The following is a 26,549-nucleotide window of genomic DNA, read 5'->3' on the forward strand; positions in this document are numbered from 1 at the left end:
ATAGCATTATTGATATATAATTTAACGATGGATTGTGAGAATGTGTTATGAGTTGCCTCACTCACAAACGTGTTAAAAGATTAGATATAAATGAGTGGCTGCTTTGAGTCTTGACTTGGAGAATGGGCTCAATCAAAAGTTGCAAGCCACAGCGAGGGAGGGAGGGGGGCTTCGCACAATGAGACAAAGCTAGCCTAGCCATGGACTGAACTGAGCCTTGCATTTGTCTCAAGTTTAGCCCACATTTCTTTAACGGGCCTTATGACTAAATACTAATGTGTTAGGGCTAAATGCTAATGTTTGCGTGTTGCTTAAATAAAAGCTAGCTAACCCATGATCAGACGCAGGTAATTAAGTTACCGATCTGTCCAGAATATTCATATCTCATTCATTAGCTCTTCCCTCCCTCCCTCCCTCCCTCCCTCCCTGTATATATATATTCCTCCACTGTCCAGAATATTGATATGATAAATATCGAGTGTTGTATACTCAAAAATATTCGGGTCCGCTGTAAGCCACCCTAGCAAAGGCTAGCCTCGCCCACAAGATGCTCCGATTCTAAGAATTGCCCACGTTGTCTCTTCGATCGGAGACATCCATTTTAATTTGCATCAAATACTGGATAAACAATAAGAAGCTAGCTGAACTCACATCCCAACAATACGCTTCATGGTGTCATGACTTGTATATTAGCGTTGGTGTGTGTCAGTGTGTGTGACAATGAATAGCTGATGATCATGTCATGTGTGATTATTCGTAAAGGATCTATAGATTGAATTTTACATAACTCTGTCCGTCAGTAGTACTACTGCATATATATATACGACCATCACATTCACATTAATTGTTGAGTACAATTTGTATAACAAAGAGAGTCACATTTAAGTTAACCATTATTAATGAAACAAACTGTCGGTCCAAAATATCTTAATTATTATAATATATATATATATGGGGTTCAATATTACTTTTTGATTCATTCATTCATCAACTTCTTAATTAATTTTGATCATCATCACAAGCTAATCAATTAATTAAGGGGAGATGGCGCCTAACATTGTTGTTACCTTGGTGTTGTTGATAGGATTGTTTCAACGGTGGTCATCAGCTACCGCAGCGTACAATGTGGTGAGCTTTGGGGCAAGAGGGAATGGGAAGACAGACTCAACCAAAGCATTCCTTCGGGCATGGTCAGCGGCATGCTCGACGTCGCTGAGGGGGGCAGCCACCGTATATGTTCCTCGAGGTAGTTTCTTGATAAAACCGGTTGTGTTTAGCGGGCCATGCAGAAGCAGCAGAGTTACGTTTCAGATGGATGATACCGGGACTAGTCTCGTAGCCCCATCCAATTATTGGGAACTTGGAAACTCAGGAACTTGGATTTTGTTCATTAAGGTCACCGGCCTTTCTGTCTACGGTGGAACAGTGGATGCGAGGGGACATGCGTATTGGCAATGCAGGAGATACGGAAAGAGTTGCACGACAGGAGCAAGGGTACGTATATATATACAGTACATGGACACACACATATTATATATACATTATACCTAGCTAGTTCAGCCAAACATATATAACATATATATATATTTATATATGCAGTCAGTATCCTTGTTTTGGTGTAATAATGTGGTGGTGAGCGGGTTAAGATCCATGAACAGCCAGACGATGCATATGGCGATTGACAATTGCAAGAATGTTGTGGTTAAAAACGTAAAAATAAGAGCCCCGAGCTCAAGTCCTAACACGGATGGCATCCACATAGAAGCTTCCACGGGGGTTACTATCAGTGGCAGCACCATTATGACTGGCGATGACTGCATTTCAATTGGCTCCGGCTCCAAGAATTTGTGGATTGAACGCATTGCCTGTGGCCCTGGGCATGGAATAAGGTACGTAAAAGAGAGTTACCCACCCTTTTCCTTCTTTCTTGGACAGATTTTTCATATATAATACCTGTCGAGACTGGAGATAGAAGAAGAAAATAATTTTATGTTTCCCTTAAATTTGACAGCATTGGCAGTCTTGGGGATAATGCGAATGAAGATGGTGTCCAAAATGTGACGGTAACAAGTTGTGTATTTACTAAAACCCAAAACGGGGTACGCATCAAAACATGGGCCAGAGCTAGCAATGGTTATGCAACAAACATTGTTTTTCGCAATCTTATCATGCAAAATGTCAATAACCCCATCATCATTGATCAAAAATACTGCCCTGGTAATCAAGGTTGTCCTCGTCAGGTAATTAACTAATAACTAATTTTTTGCTACATTCGACACTTCAATTCTTCTTCTCTTTTCCCTTAATTATTCCTGCTGCATCAAGCATCTGATTGATTGATTGATTTCTTTCTTTCTTTCTTAATTACTTTTATAATGAACAACAGAGCTCTGGTGTGAAGATTAGTAGAGTGACATACACGAACATAAGGGGAACATCTGCCTCAAAAGTAGCCATGAATTTCTATTGCAGCTCTAGTAATCCCTGCTGGGGACTGAAGCTGCAAGACATAAGGCTTACTTACTTGAACAAGGCAGCCACATCCTATTGTGCCAACGCAGGTGGGAGCAGTAGCGGAGTGGTCATACCAAGAAGTTGTTTCTGAATTGTGTACATGTATGTACAACAATTCATTTATGATGTCACCAACCACCTCTTGTCGTGATTAATTACTTATCATCTTAATATAACATATGCTGTTTATCTATTGTTTTTCTTTTTTCTTCTTTAGAAAAGAATATTGTATTACAACCAATCTTGCAACTTTGTATAGTACGTATATTTCGATTTCCTTAATTCAATACTTTGAATAATTAAGCATTTAACCCTTCCACAACTTCCAATTGGTTAGATATAAATTAAGGAATACGAATATATATATATATATGTAGCTTTTGTTTTTCTAAGATTTGTCAGAATGATATACAAACAAGCAACTTGGTTATTAATGAAACATGCGTGAAGTTGATGATCATAATTGAGTAGTGGATAAAATGAATAAAATTGTCGCACTTTTTTTTTATTGGCTCCCCCTCGAAGTTGAAAATATGTATATATATAAATATCGTTGGGAACCCTTTCACATGGAATTGCAAGCTTCTTTATACATACGTAAGATTGAACTAGTAAATTCGATTTGAAGAATAAGTTTTGTTGAAGAATATGAGTTCCACATCGGAAACTTGATTAAATAAAATAAATTATATAATGAATGGTTTCACTATTAATATCACCGAGACGTTTTGTGATAAAATTTCACACCTATTGGGTTTTATAAGTGATTAAATTGGGAACAATATCGGCACTGGCGGATCCAGAAATTTTTTAGCGGAGGTGCAATATTGACTAAGTAGGAAAAATGGTTTTTCGGAATAATCATTTTCTCAAGATAATTTTTGCCATCTTTTGTTCTTTACACATCAAATAAGAAAACTTGATTTTATGGGATTTTAGTAAGAAGTATATATTGACTTAATGAGCCATCATTTTTAGCCTAAATCGTATTTTGCACTAAAACCAAATTTTCATATTTTGATTTGGTGGGAATTGTTGAGAGTATTTGTCCCACATTGAAATGTTAAAGGACCTAGCCTGGGTTTATAAGGAGTTGTGCTACTCCTCCCATTGCTAATTGGTTTTGGGGTGGAACTTCAACTTCCTTCATGGTATCAGAGCCAGGTTTCACGTGTTGGGCCCAACGGCCACACGTGCTCCCACGCCACCCAATATGTCTCGTTCACGTGTTAGGCTTGAAGGTTCGCCACACATGAGGGTGCGTGTTAAGAGTATTTGTCCCACATTGAAATGTTAAAAGACCTAGCCTGGGTTTATAAGGAGTTGGGCTACTCCCCCCATTGCCAATTGGTTTTGGGGTGGAACCTCAACTTCCTTCAAGAATTTGTTTTTCTAGTATTTTTATTTGAATCCAAATGGGAGGTACTTCCTTATTTACATTGTAAACTTAAGTAAATGGAGTAATATAAAAATAAATAAAAGTAAAAAGGCAAAAACATTTACTTAAATGTTGAAAATGGAAATAAGGTAATCTGTACACCAGTTGAGCAAAGGGGCAATTCCAAGCACCTACAATGGTTTTTCCGGCGAGACTGCACCTCCTTGCGCCTTAATAGGTTCACCTCTGAATATCGGTGTTGTTAGTAGTGGGTCACAGATCCGTCTCTTTGAAATTTAATAGGTTTCTCTCTCTCTCTCTCTCTCTAGACTTTTCGGATTACAAGCGATTTTGTATAAATAATAGTAAAAATGATGTATTATGTTCTGATAATTGCTAGCTACGTACTAATTACTAGCTAGTGGTACGTAAGTGAGTACGGCATATGGCCCATGTTAATTATCTGCCAATAAATAACTTTCATTTTTTTGGGTCAAACAAATAGAAACTTTATTAAAGACGAATACAAACGATTACATCTTAAGATAATTAAAAAGATTAAATAGCCAACTTGATGCCATGCCACCACTTATATAATTAAGAGACTTGAGCCCTTATAATTAAGGGGAGGGGAAAACTTGCTTAATTAAGGGAATATATATTAATATTATTAACTTGAACTTGAAGGTCCAAACCAAAGGTCATGAATCACTCAATGATTACAACTTAGAAGAAGAAGCAGAAGCAGAAGCAGAAGGAGTATACACATGTTAGTGGATGGATCATGCAAAGCAATATTGCAATTTGCAAGGTCGTCTTGTTAATTGTCTTGTGTTGCGGTGCGTACTTGACCACTGTTTATGGCTCTCTTTGTTCGGCGACTTCTCCGCCTGCTATTGCTCCGGGTTTCCTCCACGTGTCACATGACACCCCAAATGCAATTCATGTTACCTGTGCTGTCTATATATATATCTATCTCATTCCTTACGTAAGCGCCTTGCCAAAACCCTAATTAACTACCAAATCCAACCAACAAAACATATAATATATATCATCGCCGTCTCTCTCTCTCTCTCTCTCTCTCTCCTTCTCTATACTGCCTGTATATAAGTATAATATATGTTGATAATGTATAAGTTATCACATGCATGCATGTCTGATGTCTCCGTCCGTACTTATCACAAATATCACAGTACCTGCTATAGCCTATAGCCGCAACCCAAAGCTAACGTTCGTTCGACGACGTGCAAATACAATATACTTTTTGACTTTTTGTTACATCCACTTACGGAATCTAGCTAGCGTGTCATTGCTAGGTAGGTAGTCACACTAGCTATAAATACCTCCAAACTATTTCTTGCTTTTGCAGCATCTCAAGTTTACGTATTTTTATCTCATCATAAAAATGGCTTATAGAAGCATCTGCAACTGCAACAATTATTGTGTAGCACTAGTTGTGTTATTTATGGGCGTACTATTATCCAATGCAGCAGCAGCTAGCAATAGTTTTAATGTGATGAAATTTGGTGCAAAACCAGATGGGAAAACAGACTCCACCCAAGCATTCGTGAAGACATGGGCATCAGCATGCAGCTCTGCCTCTGGCCAACCCAATGCTGATGCTGTCATGTATATCCCCAAAGGAAGGTTCTTGATTAAGGCTGTGGTGTTTAGAGGTCCTTGCAAGACTAGAAGAGTTACAGTTCGGATAGATGGAACCCTCGTGGCCCCCACAGACTATTGGGCATTGGGCAACTCAGGCTACTGGATTTTATTCATTAAGGTCACCGGAGTTACAGTGGTTGGTGGTTCCCTCGATGCCAAAGGTGCTGCATTTTGGGCTTGCAGGAGATCTGGGAAGACTTGCCCTGTTGGAGCTAGGGTCGGTACTTTCATTTACTTATGTTAAATTAACTTAAATTTATAGACTACTTATATATTAACTATCTATGTACTTGTGTGCATGCAGTCGATAACGTTCAATTGGGCAAACAACATTGTGATCAGTGGTTTAACATCCATCAACAGTCAGCAAACTCACCTTGTAATCAACAGCTGCAACAACGTGGTTGTTCGAAACGTGAAGCTGATTGCTCCGAGTGAAAGCCCCAACACAGACGGCATTCATGTGCAGAGCTCAGCTGGTGTAACCATCACCGGCGGCATCTTGCAAACTGGAGACGATTGCATATCAATTGGTCCTGGCACCACAAACCTCCATATCAGTAACATCAAGTGCGGCCCAGGCCATGGTGTAAGGTAATCCAATTGGATCATAGGTTTTTTTTTCTTTTTTCTTTAATTTATTTACAAATTGGGCTTTTACGATAAACTTGGAATGGGCTTAGGCCTGTCAACCGTCTATACATTTAATATTACGGGCCTAATTAAACATTCAAAATTAGCCTAGGAAATTAATTAACAATGGCTTGTAGAGATTGCAATAGTGATTTCATTGATGTGGTGATTGATTGTAGCATTGGAAGTCTAGGCAAGGAGCTGAAGGAAGATGGCGTACAAAATGTGACGCTTACAAACGCAGTTTTCAGTGGATCAGACAATGGAGTACGAATAAAGTCATGGGCTAGGCCCAGCACTGGCTTCGTAAGGAACATTCTCTTCCAAAACATCATCATGAGGAACGTTGAAAACCCCATCATCATTGATCAGAACTATTGCCCAAATAACCGAGCCTGTCCTAATCAGGTATTAATGATTGTGATCCCTCCTTATTTATCCGATTCTGATCTGATGTGGTTTTTCCGTTGGATACAGAGTTCGGGTGTGAAGATTAGTCAAGTGACGTACAGAAATATACAGGGGACGTCGGCAACAGCAGAGGCAGTAACATTTGACTGCAGCCCTAGTCATCCATGTACAGGGATTAGATTGCAAAACATTAAGCTTACATATATGAACAGGGATGCCACATCTTCATGTAAGAACATTGACGGAACCAGCAGTGGACTACTGGTGCCTCAGAGTTGTCTATAATAAATCTATATATGTAATTTTTGATGTACGTACGTGTATCTATGTGATCGGAATTACCACTGGATGGCGATGGCCCAATGGCATCACATGGATGGATGGATGGATGGCTTACATGGATTTATGTAATGTAATGTATGTCACAGTACATGTGTAATTTGAGTGTGGTATGTATGTGACGTGTGACATGTGACACACAGAAATTGACTTGATTGAAACCAAGAAATTGGCTCACTGAGTCTATATTCTCATATATATCTCAGTCAAAAAAGGAAGCAGGTATCCAGGAGAAGAGCGGGGAGAGGAGAGAGGAGATATATAGCAGAACAGCAGCATATAAATATAATAGTTATCCAATTCCAACTCAATCTCGATTCTCATGCAGCGTGCGTAAGTTAGGTATACGTCAACTTTAGTTAGTAGAAAACAAATATTGGTCGTATCGTAACTTTTTTTAAATTATAAGCAGCAAACGAAGAAGAATCTGTGTATTATAATGTTTCTCATTGTGTACAGTGTAGGTGTGCAATGATTTTCTGGTTGATTTGACCAATTACTGTTTTGTTTTGGAAAGTTTTGACCATTCCTTTTTTTGCAAATAGTTTGGACCAATTATTGTTACAACTTTGAATATAAATGAACAAAGCGCAATCTAACACAAACTCTTTTTTAACTTAGGAGGGCATGCATCATATGCATCATCCATGTAATGTAATTTGTCTGTGAGAGATCATCCATCATCCATCATCCATCATCCATCATCCATGTGACGTGAATGTGATATGCAATACCATATTTCTATCATGGATTCTTTCCTTTTTTTTAATTATTTTGCACTGTCTTTTTCTTCTTCTTTTTTCGTTGGTCGTTCGTTTGCTCTCTGTCCATCTATAAGCCATATATTTGTTGGTCGCTTGTTTACCACATTGCGGGGTACCCTACCCAGCAGCAGCAGCAGCAGCAGCCTCCACAGGCCATGCATCTTGTGCAATTTTTCTTTCCAATAATATTTGATGATGTTGGTTGACAACATTTGCTTGCCCTTGCTAGCACCACTTATTTATAACTACTTTTAATATTAAGGATACTGACTTATCATCAACATAGTTTTTTAATTTCTAGGAAAATCCTATCTAGAAAACCCTAGTTCCTTCTCTCCCAAAAAACACTCTAGAGCCGTTTTCATTTTAAGGAAGGAGAAAGCCATTGTTCTTCCTCCCCTCTTCCCCTTCTCCTATTTTCTCTTTTTTCATAAACATAAAATTTCCTCCATTTGTCTTCGTTTTGTTATTTATAACTACTTTTTATATTTAAGGATACTGATTCATCATCATCATCAACATAATAAAGTACTGCCTCTACATTCTTGATATAAATTAGTTAGTTGGGAATGATTCTTTAGCTATGCAATTATGCCAGGCAGGCACATGTATCCCTGTTTCAATTGTTCTCAACAAAACTCTTGTAAGACAAAACCCAAAAATTCTTTATTATCTCTTTGTCTCATTGTTCAACAGATTTGTTTGGAAAAGGAATTCTTTTTTTTTAATTTTAATAACACAAAACTAGTAGTCATTTTATTAATTTATAACACAAATGAATTAAGATTTTGTTAAAGTAATGAATTATTATTGTCCACTGATTTTCTTTGCTTAAGTTATGCATGAATGAAGCCAAGTAGAGAATTCATTTGACCTCTCTCTCTCTAGTTATAGAGTCCGCCAATTTTCCAATGAATTATTACAAAATCAAGATCAAGAAAAAAAATAAAAATGCATGATGATTATGTTTATTATAAATGGAGAAAGAAAAAAAAAGAGTTTTCAATAAAAAAATAAAAACAGCGTTTTTTCTGTGAGCCAGATAAAGTATCTTACTTAAAACTCAAAAGTAAAGTAAAAAAAAAAAAAAAAAATCATGTGTCTTGCTTGGTACATGGATGGATGGTTTTCTTTTGTCGCTAAGTAGAGTAGAAACATCATATGGATGGTGTTGTCAGCAGAGGTTTGTTCTTGCTATCTCATCTCATCTGAATTATTATACATGAGCTGAGTTGGGGTTTGTTCTGCTACTGATACGGTGATTGATACCCTTTCAAGTTTCCAAGTTTCAGCTCCTGATCTAATATTCTCTCAGCCTCAGCTGAGCTCAGCCGTGTATGGTATTTCTAGATTCATTCTAGATTTTCAGATTCAGAGAAAGCTTCATTTTGGCTTTCTTCCCTTCCGCAGTAAAATATCACAATCAAGGTACCGGATATTGTTTTTTTGTTTCTTCACCTATTGGCTTGCCTTTTGGTTTCTGGGTTCTGTTGATGTGCTCACTAAACAGCCGCTTTTGATATTTCAAATGGGTCAATTTCGGTTTGGGTTAGAAACAGATTTTGAGTTAGAAAATTGGAATTCGAAATAACTAGTGAATAAGTCTGAGAGCTTGTTTCTTGCACAAGTTGTGTGAGTGAGTGAGTGGTGTTTCTATATCAACTGAGAATTGGGATTCTTAGTGTGAAGTAAACTTTGTTGAAATGTTTATCTAATCGTGGAAAAGTAGAATTTAAACTTGGATTTAATCAGGATTCCAAGTGCTAGGAAGTTGGATTTTGTTTGAGATCATCAGCTAAGTTGATCATATGGAGAGACAGAGCAGTTTCCGGGCAGCAAAGATGGAAAAACAACCAAGTTTCAATGGGGCAATCGAGCAACAGCCTAGTTTCCGTGGAGCAATGGAGAAACAGAAGAGTTTTCGCGGATTCATGGAGAAGCAGAAGAGTTTTCGGATAGTTATGGAGAAACAGCTGAGCTTTATTGGTGGAGAAAGGAGGAAGAGCAAGGAGTCACCCGGTAAAAGAGGTGACTCCCAACTCCATTTGGCTGCTCGAGCAGGGAATTTAGTCAGAGTCAAAGAAATTCTTCAGAATTGTAATAGTAGCAATGAGTCAATTGGTTTATTGTCTAAGACAAACCAGGAGGGAGAGACTCCGCTCTATGCCTCAGCGGATAATGGGCATGCTGTGATTGTTGGGGAAATGCTGAAGCATATGGACCTTCAAACTGCATCCATCACAGCCAGAAATGGCTATGATCCATTCCACATTGCTGTAAGACAGGGCCATCTTGGTAAGATACTAGTATGAAATTGAATATGTATGCTTCTGCAATTACGATTCACATTATGTATTTTGGAACTTGGTAGTTGGTAGCACTTCTTCCTGTGTTAAAAATGATGGAACGAAAATCACTTCCCCTTTTCCTCGGATGACAAATTTTAGGGAAGGAGTTGCACATGCTGATTTAATTATCTGATTACAATTCTAGGAAATAAGTTGTAGCTGAACACAGCAAAGGCTAGACTAAACTGGGTTTCTTAGACCAAATTGTACTGTGTGACGTGAATCTTTTTCTTCCCTGATCTTCTTATCAGTTGAAGCCACACCACCATCCCTTGAGTTGTAGCTTAAAGTTCCAAAATTCTAGTTGTTTGCATACTTATCCAACATCATTTGGAATTTTTCTTTTGTTTTTCCTGCAATTAATAAGCAGTGTCTTCATTTTAATTTCTTCTATCATTCTTCAGTTTCACCATTTGATACAGTTGCATTTTAATTTCTTCTTGAAGCTGGATTTTGAAATGCTTCTAGACCGTACCTTCCTCAATCTAAACACACGCTCACACACTTACTGACTTCTATCTTCACCTCATTTTTTTCTGGTGAGCTATAAGAGCCTAATTACGTTTGAGAAACTATCGAATAATATTTTCTTCATCATATGCATCATTATGATTCGGAATTGTTTCTTTCAGAGGTGTTGAAAGAACTTCTGCACGTTTTCCCCAACTTGGCCATGACCACAGATCTATCCAATTCAACTGCCTTACACACAGCTGCTACTCAGGGGCATATTGATATTGTAAATCTCCTTCTGGAAACTGACTCAAATCTCGCTAAGATAGCCCGCAATAATGGTAAGACTGTCCTTCATTCAGCAGCGAGGATGGGGCACTTGGAAATAGTCAAATCCCTACTAAATAAGGATCCAAGCGCTGCTTTTAGAACTGATCTGAAAGGCCAAACTGCGCTGCACATGGCTGTGAAAGGGCACAATGAGGAGATTGTGCTGGAGTTGCTGAAACCTGATTCCTCAGTTTTGACTGTGGAAGATAACAAGGGAAACACAGCGTTGCATATTGCCACAAGGAAGGGCCGTATTGAGGTGCTTCCTCCTTTCTTTTCTTTCAGTTTTATTTAAAAATCTAAAGAAATATGCTACATGTTATGTCAATGATTCAAGTTTCAATTATTGCAAAGGCAGAGTTCTAAACTAGGTATGTAATCTGGCTGGCTTCCATATTTGCAGGTTTCGTGAGATCATGCTAAGTAATATATCATTAATGAATTGCTAATATTTTAACTCAAATGTATGGTACAACTAAAGTTGTGGCCATAAATTAGAATTTCTTTTCTCCTTCTATTAATGCTATGGCTTCTATTCTTCATATATGTTATTTTCAGTTGTGGCTTTAATCAAAGTTTGAATATGGATGTCATCCTGGAAAATGTGCTAAGTTTAAGTCTCATCCTCATTCCTCATTAACCTGGTATTTTGTGAGGGAGGGGGCTGGGCAGGAGGAAAGAAATTAGCTTAATTTACAATGCGTTTGTGGTCCATTCTTAACATCTTAAACTCTTAAGTCTGTCCTACTTATGAACTTGCAAGTCTTTGGCTCTCAAGGATTACCTACTAGAGTATCTATTGCTTAACAAAGTATACTTGATTGCTAAAATTCATTGGGTATTTTAGTATTCAACTTTGAAACCTATTATTCTGTTTTGAGGACTCAATTAAAGGAAGTGAATGCTTCAAAGTTCATAAATCAGCCAATAAGATGACCCCTTTTCTTTATTATCTAAAACTCAGTAAAATGGACATTTTGACTGAGGTTGTTTAGGAGTGTTGGCATAAATAATCTGCATTTGTGTTCTGTTTGTGCCACTTCACAAAATTTTAGCTCTGCTAGCCAGGTAAAAGATCACAAGGTTTATTGTCTTCCTTTTTCAGATCACAGTTTACCCTGAAGAATGGTTAGGCAAATAGCGTGTTTTCATATATAGCGAAGGCTAACACCTGTAGTTTTTACATTTGAATTCAAGTTCCAATTGAACCAAACCAATCTGAAAGTCCGAAAGTCTGAAAGTTAGTTGGAGACATAAGTTTCTTATCTTTGCCTTCCCGTTTCTAATGACAGAAGTTATGCTCATGTACCATATGTGCAGAATGTACGCTGTCTATTGTCCATTAATAGTGACGGCAGTAACATCAATGCAAGTAACAAGGCTGGAGAGACCTCACTTGACATTGCAGAAAAATTTGGGACTCCAGAACTCGTGTCCGTGTTAAAGGAAGCAGGAGCCACCAATTCTAAAGACCAAGGAAAACCTGCAAATCCAGCAAAGCAGCTTAAGCAGACTGTGAGTGACATAAAGCACGATGTCCAGTCCCAACTCAAACAGACCCGTCAAACTGGTGCCAGAGTCCATAAAATTGCAAAGAAGTTGAAAAAGCTCCACATTAGCGGCCTCAACAATGCTATAAACTCTGCCACTGTTGTTGCTGTGCTGATTGCCACCGTTGCTTTTGCGGCCATCTTCACTGTTCCTGGCCAGTATGTCGAGGAGAAAACTCCGGGGCTTATGCTTGGACAAGCTCATATAGCAAACAATGCTGCTTTCATCATCTTCTTTGTGTTTGACAGCCTGGCGCTCTTCATCTCCCTGGCTGTTGTTGTAGTCCAGACATCTGTGGTTGTGATTGAGCAGAAGGCAAAAAAGCAGCTTGTTTTTGTGATCAACAAGCTCATGTGGCTAGCTTGCCTCTTCATTTCCATTGCTTTTATTTCTCTCACGTATGTGGTGGTGGGTTCACACTCGAGGTGGCTTGCTGTGTATGCAACAGTTATAGGCAGCACAATCATGCTTACTACAATTGGCTCCATGTGCTATTGTGTCATTTTACATAGGATGGAGGAGTCCAAAATGAGGAATATTCGGAGAGCTGAGAGTAGGTCTCGTTCTTTCTCAGTGTCTATGGCATCAGAGCACGAGATTTTGAACAGCGAGTATAAGAGGATGTATGCACTGTAAGTTCAATTTAGGGAGAAATGAAACACAAGGATTGAGATTGGGTGACCTATGCATGAATCGTGCTGTATATAGGACTAGGATCCATATGCTGCTGCTGTTGCGCCTAGCGCCTACTCCACTAATCAGATTCTAATGGTAAGAAGTGATGATGTAGAGGCCGATCTATCTATTTATCTATCTATCTATCTATCTCTTAACCTAGAAATATGGCGTATACATGAAGAAAGAGTGTTGGGTTTAGCAAGTAACTTACAACTACTTATTTTTATACCTTTACATGAGATTTTCCTTGAAAGGATAAGGAATGTCTTGGTTCTTCTGTTCTGTGTGCGGTCTGTGGTTACCGGTTATGATGGCATGACCCTGCTACGCTACGAGCTCAGGTCAGGATGTATGTATGTTTACCGTTGACCCTTGAGGCTGTTACAAAATTTATCCATGCTATGAACTGAGGTCAGGATCCATGTTTAGCCTTGAGTGAGGGTGTTGCAGTTGCAGAATTTAATCCAAGTTTCTTCAAGGCATATCCAACTACTATTATTCAAGTATTTAATTACGAGTGAGTTTATAGATGATGTTTATCATGTGCAAGTATTGTAATAGCAGAACTTGATGTTTATAATTATTAATAAAAATCTGCTACTCTTTTTCACATGCTTTTGTTTTTTAGGATTCACATGCTTTTTGTTCATCTCTTTTGTTTCGCACATGCATGGCCGGTTGGAAGTTGGAACGTAGCTTTTTCGTCATGCGACCAACGCAAGGGAGCATGAGTCAAAAGAAACTATTTTCATGAAGAATAAATTCCATGTATATATAAATCTATATATAAGTGTAACAGTTGATCCCCCATAAACTAAGGGCTTCTGTTCAGAGAGAGAGAGTTTATGACCAACTCATCATAAGAAAAGAAAAAAATTTGGTAAGCATAGCTTTAGTTAGAGAAGCCAAGCAGTTGACGATGGACGACCGCCGCTTTCTTCGTCACAGTTCCTTTTCTACAGCCTCCACCCACAGAGACAAACTAGTTGTTTGACTTGACTAGAAAGCTTTGATTTGATGGAAAAAAAAATGAACCAGTGATAATAAGTAATAAAGAGAGGGCATGATGCTCAACACATAAAACCAAGAACGAAAGTATTACATAATTGATCAATTCCAATTCTTTTTTCCTTTCTTTTCAAACCAAAAAGAAAAAAGAAAAAGACAGCCTAATGCACGAAGCTCCGGTTCTAATAAAGTTGAGGAGGAGCAATAGAATCAAAACGTACACCACCTCCACCCTCTCGTTTCCAAATGATAATCCTTGAGGGGCAAACGAAAAATATACAACGATCATTTTCTCAGAGAGAGGATTTGCTTTGAGATCTCTTCCACCTTCCAAGCTTTTCTCTTCCCTGCAAAATATAATGAAAATATCTTTAAACATCCACTGTATACTTGATTATGTCCAGAAACAGGTGAATAACTCAACTGGAGTGAAACTTTCATGGTAAAGTCTAGAGAAACACAAAGTGCAAAGCAGTAAAAGCTAGCAACTTAGGCTTATCTCCGCAAAGCAAACATAGATGGGCAAAGAGCGTATCAACATCAAGCACACATCTACAGTCTTCGCCCATAAGCATCCTTGTAAGGGATGATCAAAATGAGGCCATTGACAATGTAATTGTTGCCTAAAGCTAAGTTTGCTTTATAACAATTCAGTTCACTGTTCATGGGTTTTCCCCTTGCAAGTCCATTCATCGTGTTCTTTTCCACCTAATTCTCGTCTTTTTGAATTGTAGAGAACCTTTACCCAATAATTTGTGAATTTCCTACTAAAATAAGATCCCTCCGAGTACTTATGTGCGTTTTAGGAATTAAAATTTAATTGGGTTCATGTTCACCCTGAGCTCTATCCTAAAATTTCCTTGAGGTTGAACAATAGCAAGAAGATGAGATTGAACATTTTCTTGAGGATCATATTGTAGCCTGATCAAATTGGGAGATATCAACACTATCTTTTGTAATTATTTTTCTTTTGGTACAGATATCTGTAATTATATAATTTATCTTGTAACACAGACTTCTTAACTTTTGCAATCTCATATTCAATTTAACTAGAGCAACCTTTGATATATACCTTGCGAGGTGGGACAGCCAGTTCATTGTCTACGATAGAGGTTGCCTTAAAGCCCATGGGATGCAACACCTCTTCATAACTGCACAAAAATGAATCAAGAATAATGAGTATAGAGACTATAAATAAAAATAGTATCATTTGTACATCAAAAATTCACTACTCGTAACAACACAAGTTTAGAACTAAGTCTAAAAGAATAGCAAAACAGGATGTGGAGTCGGAACTTACTCTGAAACTGACACTTTGTAAGGGGGTCCACCAATATGATCACTGATCTGCCAGAAAATAAAATTAGTTTTCAATAGAACTATCAGAAACTATGTAAAAAAGTTAAATGTTGAAATTCAAAACATTTTAACTAAACAAAATTTCAATAAAAGTGGAAAAAAATTTAATGTGTAAAGGGAAATGGACGATCGCCATAAATGATAATTAAAACAGGGTGTCCTTTAAATATCAGATGGATGTGTTCATGTTCATTGCAAGAAGGGAATATTAATGAAGAACAGAGAATAGAAACACACACACACACACACACACGAGAGAGAGAGAGAGAAATTAATACAGGAAACATTAATGTTATGAGCTCCCCGTCTGGTTTTAAAATATCCCGAATCTTTCGTGCCCACACTGATCTCATCTCTGGTTCAACAGCACAGAAGAACCTGTTCCATTAGACGTGATCAATCAAGGCAAGAGATCTTTCTCACGGGAAATAATTACGCGACGTTTTAAGTCAACTTACGTATAATCAAAAATGAGATCAAACAATTCAGTTGGATGCCAAGTGAAAAAGTCCACCTTTAAGAAGCTATAATAGCGTGCTTCGGGAAGTGAGGAAAACAACTGCCATGACATTTCAAACAGAAAATGAAAGTAAATTCTACCCTCTTGTATTGAGGCAATTTGATTTTGCCAGTATAGTCAAGTCTTACCTCGGCTGCTTTCTTAATGGCATTCTCTGAAATGTCCAATCCAGTGACATGGCGTTCAGGGGATGCAATTGCCACAACATCGTAACCCTGTCATATCCAAACCACGAGAAATTAAACGAGCATATGTTGTTAATTTATTAAAAGCTTGAATGATAGACTAGTATTGAGAGAGAAGAATCAAGATACATACAGTGCCACAACCAGGGACAAGAGCCCTGCCCTTGGGAAGGGCACCCTGACGATGAAGATGGTCAATCACAGGTGTTGGCTGTCCTAAATCCCAAGGGGTCAAGCCTTGCTCCCAGCACTTGTCCCAACCAGAACCACCACCAGCACCTTCTTATGAGTTAAAATGCCAAAATCCATCAACAACAATCAGAAAACTCATTTAATCTAATCATTCAAACCAAGTTTCATTTTTTTTCAAAAGAAAAAGAAAAAAAGGACAGATATAAATGGAATGGGTAGCTACCTGTAGACAGGAGTTGTTGAAGCTTATCAACGGCAGGAGGGTTGTGGTGAGATCGTATGGAAATGCTCTGTGCATCGATAATCTTGGGGGGCCGGGGGTCTTCTTTCCTCATCATCCTGGATTGGTTGGCACGAACAAGGAGGGTTTTCGAGGAAATGGAAGGCACAAGATTGAGATTCCAAACGCATGATGAGAGGAAATGGTATCCTCTTCTTCTACCGGTACTGGTACTGGTAGTGATGATGATAAGGCTTCCTTGGTAAGCCAGATCGGACTGGATTGAGTTGAGAGTTGGAATGAGAAAACAAAACACGATTGTAATTTTGTGACTGTGGCCTGGTGCTGGACCGTTAAATAATAAATTATTGTAATCCTTTTTCGTTTTGGGAGTTGGGAGGATATATATCATATAATTATATGCATTTCGAGTGTTTCCAAAATAATTGCAAATATTTGAACATGGTGATGATTTGATTTCATTCAAGAACAACAGATAAGACAACTTGCTCCGTGAATTTCTCGAAACAAGCTGTGTTCACTTCACTTCACAGTCCGCTTGCTTATCCCATAAACCGTCTACTGCATGCAAGCTAAGAACAAAACAAACATCTATATGACAATTCGGTCTTCCTTTTTTTCTCTTTCTTTTTCTTTTTTTCCCTTTCATCTTCAAATTCCATATTTCAAAAATGGCATGCATGTATGAGTTTCTCATACATTTTGTGGTGAGTTCATGAAATTTAATTCAATGCACCAACATTTATTTCCAAGATTTCCTTCCCCTTAAAAATATACCAACAAAATACACCTCTTTCCAATTACAGAATGAGAGCAAATTGATCTCCCTCACTATTTCACTCTACAAAGTCATGTGGTCTGGTAGGTTCCATCTAATTTTTTACAAACAAAAATATAAGTGCTCTCTCCCTCTCTCCCTCTCTCACTCTCTCAAAATGTATGGACAGCATGAACAATGGTTCAATCTAGATAGAAGAGAGTCACGATTTTCCGGAGATTTTTGGCCTCTTGACAAGTTTCCATGAGCAATTTACTATCATGAAACGCAAAGCATATAACTTGTTGTACATGTGAAATGATGTCCATATTGCACAACCTGCAGTTTCAACATGGAAGACATGAAATTTGTAGTATTGCCTGCTATAACATGAAAGCTACACTAACTACCAATCACGACTAACTATTTCATTTTCAGATTCTAGTAGACCTTGGTTTAAAGGAATTTACACGAGCAATTCAAGTTGACGTTTGGCACAATTTGATGAGTTGCTTGATCAAACCTAGAAAACTCAAAGGGGCTCAACTGTCTTGATAGAGACTGGGTAAAAAATTCAAGCTCATCTACAAGCTTGATCATAGTAAATAGAGCAATGGCCGGTAACAGTTGGATTGGGTTCTTATAAGAAAATACACCCTTTTGGCCTCAGTCTTATCAGGTGCTGCAGAAGCAAACCATGGCTTTGGCCCTTAGGAGGGGAGATGCTTAATATCAAATGCTGTGCATATATTAATATCTTGAATTTTCAGTAGGCATCATAAATAGGTAATGATTAGCGCTACATAGTACTGGAAGAAAACATGGTAGTTGAAATTATAATAATTAAATAAATATAAGTAAGTGGAGCAACTATCAACCTGCTGGCTTCTAACAGAGGTAGATGATCATTGTAAGGCTTCTCTATCACATTCTTGACCTGAAAACCCCAAAAAATTATCAATTCCCATAACAATATTGCTTTTCCTTTTTCAGGTGGTGGGAACAAGTGTATCATTACCACAGTTCACGGAAATATTAACTAGAAACATATTTCAGCACCTGAACCCATTAAATTCAGTTCAAGCTTATATGCACCAATCAAATTCGTAAATAACTATAGCCCCTGATTCAAATTCATTTTCTGAGGAATTCTACTGCAGACCTACTCTTGTAACGCTTTCACTCACTATCTCTCTCTCTCTCTCTCTCTCTCTCTCTCTCTCTCTATATATATATATATATATATATATATATATATATGTGTGTGTGTGTGTGTGTGTGTGTGTGTGTGTGTGTGTAGTAATAAATTGTAGGAACTGTATTCTAACATAACAAAACGATTGAAGCTAGATTCATGAGTGTACAAGGAATTGATTGCAAAACGACCTTACCCAACCAAATATGAATGGATGAGTATTTTGAGAGCGTAGGCAGATGAATAAAAATTTCTATTAAAACTTCCTTAAGAATAAAAAAAAGAAAAACAAAGATCAAATACATCAAAAGAGACATGGATCTTGTATAAATAGTTTTTCTTTGATAGATGAAATTTTACCAAGAGGAATGCACAGGGCAAGAATGATGTGCATGAGAACTACTAAAGACGCTTCTGTAGTGGTTAAAGAAATTATTTTAGAAAAATAGCATTAAGAAAAGCCAAAAAGGCAAAAAGAAGAACGAAACTCAACTGAGAGTCAAAACTAGGAGACAAAAAGCAATTAAAAACTACAATTATGTAAATACTATGAGAAAATTTTAGTAAAGACCAAAATTTTGCAATAGATGAAAGCATAATATTTAAGGAATGTCACTTTAAGAAATTCTTACTTTAGACAATAATTCCTGGCTCTCAGGAGGTTGCTTCTTCAAGCTTTGAGGCAAGATTACCGTAAGTAATTCTGGTTTCTCTGCTCTGAGAGCACCCCTAATAACAGCTGCATTAGTGCCAGATGCCCCTGATGTATATATGTGATTTTTCTGCAAACAGGAGTTGAGGAACATACAAGTCAAGAGCACTGATCCGTTCAGATTCAACAGAAACTGAAAAGACTCAGCATTGTTGAACATCTGATAGCTAAGTACTCATAATGCCAGATAGAAAATATAATGTACAGCTCTTACAGTGATAACCATCGCATAGCTAAGAATCTCGATAAGTTCTTGATGCATGAATCCCATATTACGGGTCCCAAAGAAGCCAATTGCTCGGGGCCCTTGTTGCTGAATGGCTAATAATTCCTGCAGATAATATTACAGAAATAAAATTCTAAATATCTGAAGTAGCACAAAGTAGGAAGACTGATTGTGCTTTCAAGCTGCAAGTAAAATTACAAATGAGAGACAAGACAAACAACAAAAGGCATGCAACATCTGTAAGAGATGGGCCACTCAGAAGTTGCTGCCAAACATCTGTGACTGTTGGACTTAGAAGAAAATTTATTTGAAAAAGATTATCAGAGATACCAAACCCCAAGTTTTAACTGCACATTTATCTCAAAATAATATCCTTAGGTCCCAAACTTTTGGTTTGAAAGGAGACAATGCATACTATGATTTTTACAAAGCTTGGGGTGAAGAGGTGAGGGACAACTATATTGAAATTAGAAAAGGAAAACGACTCAAGCATGATTTAAAACAAAATATCTAATCACCCTAATTTTAGTTTGTATTTTATTATTTGAGCAAATTAGTCTCTTTTGTGTTTTAACAGTACACGACTCAAGTGAGAATTAATACTGCAAAAGGATATTGAGGATAAGGCGAAGTACCCTGACTCAAGTTAGGGGTTTCTCCAGTTGAATTTTTGTTTATTAAACTTTAGATTATTTCAAACAGTCATTTTTTTGTTGAATTAGTTGAGTAACAATTTTACAATATGCGTTGAGATCATCCCTATACTTGTATACTTGCCAGTTTAATTTGGGTTCAATTAATGTTTGCTTAGGTTAATAAAAAATTGACTGGGCTAAGACAATGGTAAAAAGGAAAGTCACACAAAAGAACCCACACCAACCCCAAACATCCACCAAAGGAGTGAAAAGAAAGCCAAATTGATTAATAAACACACCTGTAGATAATCAACATCTGCCACAGGTCTAAACTCTGATACCAGAACTGCTCCTGATCCTTCAACAACAGATTGAGCTTGGGTTGGGATTTGGGTGCCTACTTCTTCATCAGAACCGAACATCCTCGCACCCTTATTGTCTTCATTTGATGGACTATCTATGTCTTGATCTCTTCTCATATGTCCGCAGAGCCACTATACCAGTACAGAAAAAACAGATCCCCTGGTAGTAAATCATTAGTGAAAACCAACTGCCCACAAAGAGTGGTGATCATACAAGTTCAAGCTCGCATGACTTCTAATACGTGTATAAAAGAAACAATAATAATAATAATAATAATAATAAAAACTGTTCTCTGTAGCATTTCCATAGTGAAAGAAATGTTTTTTTGCCTAAAAAGTTTACAGAGAGCTTGATGCTGGTTGATCAGTCCCAGTAAGTGATACTAAAACGGGATACATGTAATATCAACTAAACTCTTTAAAGCCGTATATAATGACTACTTGCACTGGCTACATGTTTGATCCCCAAAGTTTTAGGTGGGGGCAGTTCAAGATGAAATCATAAAAATACTACACATGCAGATGCACTACAACTTCAAAGCAGTTACCTTTTGTACTCCTGTAGACCCAAGAAGCATACATATGAACAACCGATGGACAAATTCACGAACCTTATGCTAACATTTTCCATGTTAATTCATAAACCATACAGTAACGAAACTAAACTACAACTGCGATCATGGAAGATACACGCCTGAGTTTTACAAGAAATTAAACGGGTTTAGGACAAATAAAAATTGAAAATCTAGATTAAACCCATTTGTTTTAAACCTGTACCTCAACGTACACTAAGTGCAAATCCCATTGCAGCCTCTTCAGATAATAAAGAAACCCATGAAGCGCTTAAACAAACAAGACCCAATTTTCAAGGAAAATTTCAATTACTATATGAAGGAACAGCGTCCCATTATAGCCAGCTCATTCCAAAAACTAAGGATAAGGATCTCCAAGCCCAAAAATACTACCTTTTCCATCACAAGAACCTCAATGAACAAGACCCAATTCTTAAAATTAAGAAAAGTTGATGATATAGATACGAACATATAAATATGTAGAGAGATACCTTCCGCTTGGAGCGAATGGGTGTCTTGTTTCCAGTACATGTGTGGTGGTGAGATGAGAGAGAGGAAGAGTAGGAAACCTTGAAATTAGGGCTTGCAGAGTGAAAGGATTTGAGGGACTTGGAGGGAAAGTCTGAAGAAGAAGAATAGGCAGTAATGGTGGTTAGAGGCAAGAAAAGCCTCAAAGGTGCTGTCATTCCTGCCTTTCAAAACTTTGCTCTGGGCAGCTTTTCCTTCCTTCTATCTTTCTGCGCTCCTTTTCTCTTCTCTTTTAATATCCTCCAATTGGAAAAGAAAAAAAAAAATCTAATAAGAGAATTGAATAAGAGCAGATATGATATGTTTTATTTAGAAGTCATAGAAGATAGAATTGTGAAATGGAATAGAATTTTGTCAAAGGGCTTCCTTTACCCTTTACCCTTTACCCTTTCCTCTTTTCGTTTGCTTTTCGGCTTTTTTTATTATATATTGTTCTTCATATTTTGACCTCCACACAGCTCTCAACTGAACTGGTAAAAAAAGACATCTACTTTACTGCCAACTGTATAATGAGTTTTTCCTTTTACTTTTTTTTTCCGAAGAGGAAATAAAGATTTCTCACACAAACAACTATGATACCGTGAGATTCGAATATGAAATCTCTGATTAGCAAGTTTGGCCCTTTTTTGTTTTTTAATAAATGTATTCTGAAGTTTCTAAAGGACAATACTTGCACCAATCCATTAAAGATGAGAATACTTTAACAATCCGGTCCAACGGGACAAAATTCTAACAATCCTAATGTTGTTCATAAAATGAGAGGTAGCTCCAATTCCAAATTCCAATGGGTAGAAAGAAAGAAAGAAAGAAAGAAAGAAACTCTAACGAATGTGTCTCTACCTTCACGTCCAATTTCCAATACTAGAGTTGGACACTTTGCTCTTTCGCTTCTCAAAACTTAGTGCCCCTCTATATTACAAAGTATAAATAAATGTATAAATTCATATGGTTTACATGAAAATACAAAATCATTTTACATTTTTCAGTTCATTTTACAATTTACAATACAAATAAATATTAAAAATGCAGCTTTCTTCATGTGGTCATGAAGGGAAGGGGATGATGCATGGCATGCGACGAGTCTCACAAGAATTTCATGAAACTTTAGGATTTCAATTTTCATGAAACATTGGATCGATCTACCACGCGACGCATACCATTGCCATCAGCATCAGCATCAGCTGGCTGTTTGTACAGCATAACAGACAAACAGGGACCACAAGCAAGCAGTTTATGACAAAAAATATAGAAAGCTACTTGCTTTCATCCCTCCCTCCCACAGCTTTTTGTTCTTTAGTATCTGATCCAGCAACCTCACTTCTCACCTCTCAAATTTTATTCGTACGTAAATCAAATGCAGACTAAATCCAAGGCATATTTTTCTTTTGGGAAAAAATTAGTAGCCACAACCAACTAGTTTGGAGGCAAGGAAGGAGCAGTGGAATTCAGGAGGAGGGAGGACCGCATTTTCTTTATTTTTGTTTCATTTCAGAGAAACGACTTCTTTGTGTGGTTTAATATGTTTCCGTTTGGACTGCTTGCTTGTCACCTGCTAAATATCAAAATATTTTTTCAACTGGTCAAATACAAAACAATTGATGCCATTATACAGCAATAAGCATTAGAACCCGAGTTGAAAGTGTATAAAAGGATAGCATGATCCCATGATCCCACAACCAACCAGAGACTATATGTCCCATCTCTTTTTAACCCGGAACATCAAAGTTGATGATCGAATGTCATCTTGTGGCACTTGGAGCATGAATTGAAGCTTCATCTTCATTGGGGCTGTCCTTGCTTTGCCATCTTCATCTCCAACCTGAAACAGGATCACGATCACTATACTATACTATCATTTCTTCATAAAAAGCTAATTTTTATGAACCTCAATTTTCTTACAAATTTACTTAACAAAGCATTATGTCAATACTAGTGTGGGTGTATGTGAAATACTTGTTTGACCCCACATATACCCTCAGGTTTTCCTTCCAAATTCCCTTTTCAAGCGCACCAATGCCTCCTTTGTGCCAATGCCAAGCCTTCTTTAACAAGAAAACTTTAAAATACTTTTCTCATATAAGCACTTACCCAAAGAGATGCCCAGCCTAGGCGCACCTCTGAATCATAACCAGCTTTAAGTTTCAAGTCCTTGCCATATGTGTGCTTGTATACCGCACTCCAGTAGTTGGAATCAAAATTGTACCAGTAGCTGGAGATGAAATCATCAAAATGAAGTATAAAAAATTTCCAACAGTCTGGACACAGATGACTGAAACATGTAGTAATTGGCAAACTCAAAAGTGCTCCTCTCAAGCTCAAGAAAAATTCATGCTAGACCAATAATTAATTGGAGACTCTTTATATGAATAAATACTGGAGACAAGATTTACTTTCAGTTTTACAAATGCTATGCATGAATTGATGATATTAAGCAGACAACACAGTTACTCACACAGTGAAATATGATATAGAGATTTGTCAACTCAACCTGAATGGATTTATAAGCACTAAACCAAGCACCTCATGCTCTTGACCTAACATTTATATACGGTCCTGTTATCCTAAAAACTAGAATAACATGATAGCCAGGTACATGTTTACATCTGTCAGCAAGCAAGTCAAGTACGAATCCAACAAACAAAACAAAAAAGAAAAAAAATTGAATTAGGCAGAAGAAAAGATTTCTAACCTCAACTTGTCTGAAGGACTAAACCGACGCTTAAAAGCAAAGGACAATGCATTCGAAGGCAGAGAAAAGGTCGGGATAAAAGACATCTCCTCATCCTGTGAAAAACCCAAACATCTCAGCAAAACTCACAGAGATGAAACACCAACATGATGAAAAATGAATTCATTCAGCTATTCAGGGATGATGAATATTTTCGTAGGGAACATGTTCTGGACTACACATTTACACAACCCAGCCATACATCTTTTCTACATTTTTTATTGGGACCCGGTCATCCATCTTGTTTAATTGAAAAGCATCCAAAAAGCAAAACCAGAGTAATATAATGATTACCTTGTATGAGTACCTCAACTTCAAATCCTCATCCGCATAATGAGCAGTGCACAACCCATTCAAAATTTGGCCTTTCACAATGCCATTGATCGACAACATTCTCTTCGTCTCCTCTTCTTCTTTTTCCTCCAAAGAAACTTCACCAAGGGGGAATTTAAGGGTAGCTTTTGGCTGCAGCACCAGAACGAAATTAACGTAATAAAACTTATCATGTAATATGGTGCAACCAGATCCTCCAATTCTGTTTCCCCCGGTAAAAATTAAACAAGGGGAAAAATAAGGGATACTCTGGCAGCAGAAACAGGAAGATAAGAAATTACTAAATAATGGATTCTTTTTTTTTTTTTTTTCTGTTAGGTAATTCATACATAGTGGCATTACTTGTAAATTGTAAAGCAGTGCGATGGCATCAGATAAAAACTACACCAACTCAGCAATCCAAATAATGATTTTTGAAGTTTGTTATCATTGAGTATCAGAATGTAACAATCCAAGTTATGAATGCTGAAGCACGCTTTAAAACAGAAACAAGTTTGCAACACTATTGAGTCCTGACAGCAGTAGAACTCCAAGGACATGTCTTATTTGCGTCTGGTTAGAGTTACATGCTAAGATTATACACAAAAATAATATGTAAATGGAATGCCAGATGAAAGTCCACACGTGGGATAGTGTGATATACTGTACTTACGAAACCGACAGAAGGTACAGGAGAAGAGAGTTCAAATGCATAGCCAGGTTCAGCAAGCTTCGCAACCGCGGATGCCTCTCCTTGTTGTGCCTAAAAACATGATGACATTCAGAGAGGCAACACATAAGCACATAAAAAAAATTCACCAAAGGTACATATCATCACATGCATCAGAGAAGAAGCTTGGTCAATCTCATGTCAAGAAGCTTGGGTAAAACATAGACATAGACATAGACACGAAGATATTAATTTGTTTTATTAATAGAAATGAAGTGACATTAGTTACATATTGCTCAACAACTCATGGGGCCGGGCCGGGCCAGGCCAGCAGAAGCAAGCTCCTACTGATAATATGGTGTAAGATTACATTAGATTACAAATTTGCATGTGAAAGAGAAGAGACTTGAAGAGTTGAGTTAAAAGGGCAAAATTAATAAGAAAGGTAAGAAGCAAAAAATGAAAAATAGATAGATAGAGAGATAGGTAACCTTGAGATCATGGGTAGCACGGAGTTGCAATCGAGGACCAACATCGACGGAGCCGCTGAGGAGAGTAGATTGATCTTCAAAGTCGTAGTTAATGGAGAGGTGCTTGGAGACAAGTGCCAAGTGGGGCGGAGAGAGCTCGCCCTTGTGGTTGTTGTGGAAGGAGAGCTTCAGTTTAGCCAGGCTGTCAAACAGCTTGCACGAGACCTTGTGGAAGAAAACGGACGTGTCGCTGTCGAACTCGGAAGTGAGTCGAATCGAAGGCCTTTCCGGGAAGCTGAATATGATGGGGCTCCTCGAACCTCCTGTGGCTGATGAAGGCGGAGGAGGAGGAGGAGGAGGAGGAGGATCAACACTTGCAGTTGGTAGGCCCTGGTAATTAGGGTTTGGATTCCCCGGGAGGCTGGGTACCATTATTGGCTCCGCCATTACTAAATTCACTCACTCACTCACTCACTAACTACTTCCTTCTCCCACCTCCGACTCTAAACTCTGAACCTCAAGAAAGAGAGAGAGAAGAGACCGTATGTCTCCTGTGTTTCTTCTATGATTCTTTTTATTAGGCGGAAATGTAGATGACTGGCCAGTGGCCATTCACTTTCACTCTTTTCATGTCTTTTATTTAAGTCTTTCTTACTTCACTTTGATGCATCATTCAGATTTCGAACCCGGACCCTTGTGTTTTATTGTTATTATTTCTTCATTCAACCCTCTGTTTTTTACCAACCAAAGATTTGTTTTTTCAAATTTTAAAATAGCTAAAATCATAAGCGAGGATGCAAAATTGCAGAAAAT

General features: G+C 37.7%; 6 protein-coding genes across 9 annotated transcripts; 3 read left to right on the forward strand and 3 right to left on the reverse strand.

Moving 5' to 3' along the window:
- Positions 1–1,044: 1,044 nt before the first annotated feature.
- Positions 1,045–2,605, forward strand: LOC110756839 (polygalacturonase-like). The gene is made up of 4 exons (XM_021958310.2): positions 1,045–1,494; positions 1,600–1,889; positions 2,012–2,240; positions 2,387–2,605. The coding sequence occupies exons 1-4, from the start codon at positions 1,045–1,047 to the stop codon at positions 2,603–2,605; spliced, it is 1,188 nt and encodes a 395-aa protein (XP_021814002.2).
- A 2,692-nt stretch (positions 2,606–5,297) lies between these two features.
- Positions 5,298–6,886, forward strand: LOC110756838 (polygalacturonase-like). Its single transcript, XM_021958309.1, has 4 exons — positions 5,298–5,774; positions 5,862–6,151; positions 6,370–6,598; positions 6,668–6,886. The coding sequence occupies exons 1-4, from the start codon at positions 5,298–5,300 to the stop codon at positions 6,884–6,886; spliced, it is 1,215 nt and encodes a 404-aa protein (XP_021814001.1).
- Positions 6,887–8,822: 1,936 nt separating this feature from the next.
- On the forward strand, positions 8,823–13,674 carry LOC110756863 (ankyrin repeat-containing protein At5g02620). Of its 2 annotated transcripts, XM_021958339.2 has the most exons (4): positions 8,823–9,132; positions 9,457–9,999; positions 10,685–11,094; positions 12,156–13,674. In XM_021958339.2, the coding sequence occupies exons 2-4, from the start codon at positions 9,513–9,515 to the stop codon at positions 13,020–13,022; spliced, it is 1,764 nt and encodes a 587-aa protein (XP_021814031.1). In that variant the 5' UTR covers positions 8,823–9,132; positions 9,457–9,512; the 3' UTR covers positions 13,023–13,674. The 2 variants fall into 2 exon arrangements, with proteins under 2 accessions (XP_021814031.1, XP_021814030.1); XM_021958338.2 differs by having other exon boundaries at positions 8,823–9,999.
- A 431-nt stretch (positions 13,675–14,105) lies between these two features.
- HOL3 (S-adenosyl-L-methionine-dependent methyltransferases superfamily protein) lies at positions 14,106–17,103 on the reverse strand. 3 transcript variants are annotated; one of them, XM_021958362.2, is made up of 8 exons: positions 16,552–17,097; positions 16,270–16,418; positions 16,080–16,166; positions 15,890–15,990; positions 15,710–15,809; positions 15,373–15,419; positions 15,145–15,223; positions 14,106–14,419 (listed from the first exon to the last, which is right to left on the reverse strand). In XM_021958362.2, exons 1-8 carry the CDS (start codon positions 16,958–16,960, stop codon positions 14,366–14,368), a joined length of 1,026 nt encoding a protein of 341 aa, XP_021814054.1. In that variant the 5' UTR covers positions 16,961–17,097; the 3' UTR covers positions 14,106–14,365. The 3 variants fall into 3 exon arrangements, with proteins under 3 accessions (XP_021814054.1, XP_021814055.1, XP_088112180.1); XM_021958363.2 differs by having other exon boundaries at positions 16,270–16,415; positions 16,552–17,091; XM_088256054.1 differs by lacking the exons at positions 14,106–14,419; positions 15,145–15,223 and having other exon boundaries at positions 15,379–15,414; positions 16,552–17,103.
- Positions 17,104–17,310: 207 nt separating this feature from the next.
- On the reverse strand, positions 17,311–21,880 carry LOC110756886 (uncharacterized). The gene is made up of 6 exons (XM_021958365.2): positions 21,520–21,880; positions 20,394–20,588; positions 19,448–19,564; positions 19,154–19,303; positions 18,205–18,263; positions 17,311–17,665 (listed from the first exon to the last, which is right to left on the reverse strand). The coding sequence occupies exons 1-6, from the start codon at positions 21,712–21,714 to the stop codon at positions 17,530–17,532; spliced, it is 852 nt and encodes a 283-aa protein (XP_021814057.1). The 5' UTR covers positions 21,715–21,880; the 3' UTR covers positions 17,311–17,529.
- Positions 21,881–23,098: 1,218 nt separating this feature from the next.
- Positions 23,099–26,349, reverse strand: OEP37 (chloroplast outer envelope protein 37). The gene is made up of 6 exons (XM_021958429.2): positions 25,758–26,349; positions 25,270–25,359; positions 24,579–24,749; positions 24,246–24,340; positions 23,645–23,765; positions 23,099–23,375 (listed from the first exon to the last, which is right to left on the reverse strand). Exons 1-6 carry the CDS (start codon positions 26,181–26,183, stop codon positions 23,244–23,246), a joined length of 1,035 nt encoding a protein of 344 aa, XP_021814121.1. The 5' UTR covers positions 26,184–26,349; the 3' UTR covers positions 23,099–23,243.
- Between the last annotated feature and the right edge of the window lie 200 nt (positions 26,350–26,549).

The sequence above is a fragment of the Prunus avium genome, chromosome 7 (genome assembly GCF_965620075.1).
Source record: "Prunus avium chromosome 7, drPruAviu1.hap1.1, whole genome shotgun sequence".
Lineage (NCBI taxonomy): Eukaryota > Viridiplantae > Streptophyta > Magnoliopsida > Rosales > Rosaceae > Prunus > Prunus avium.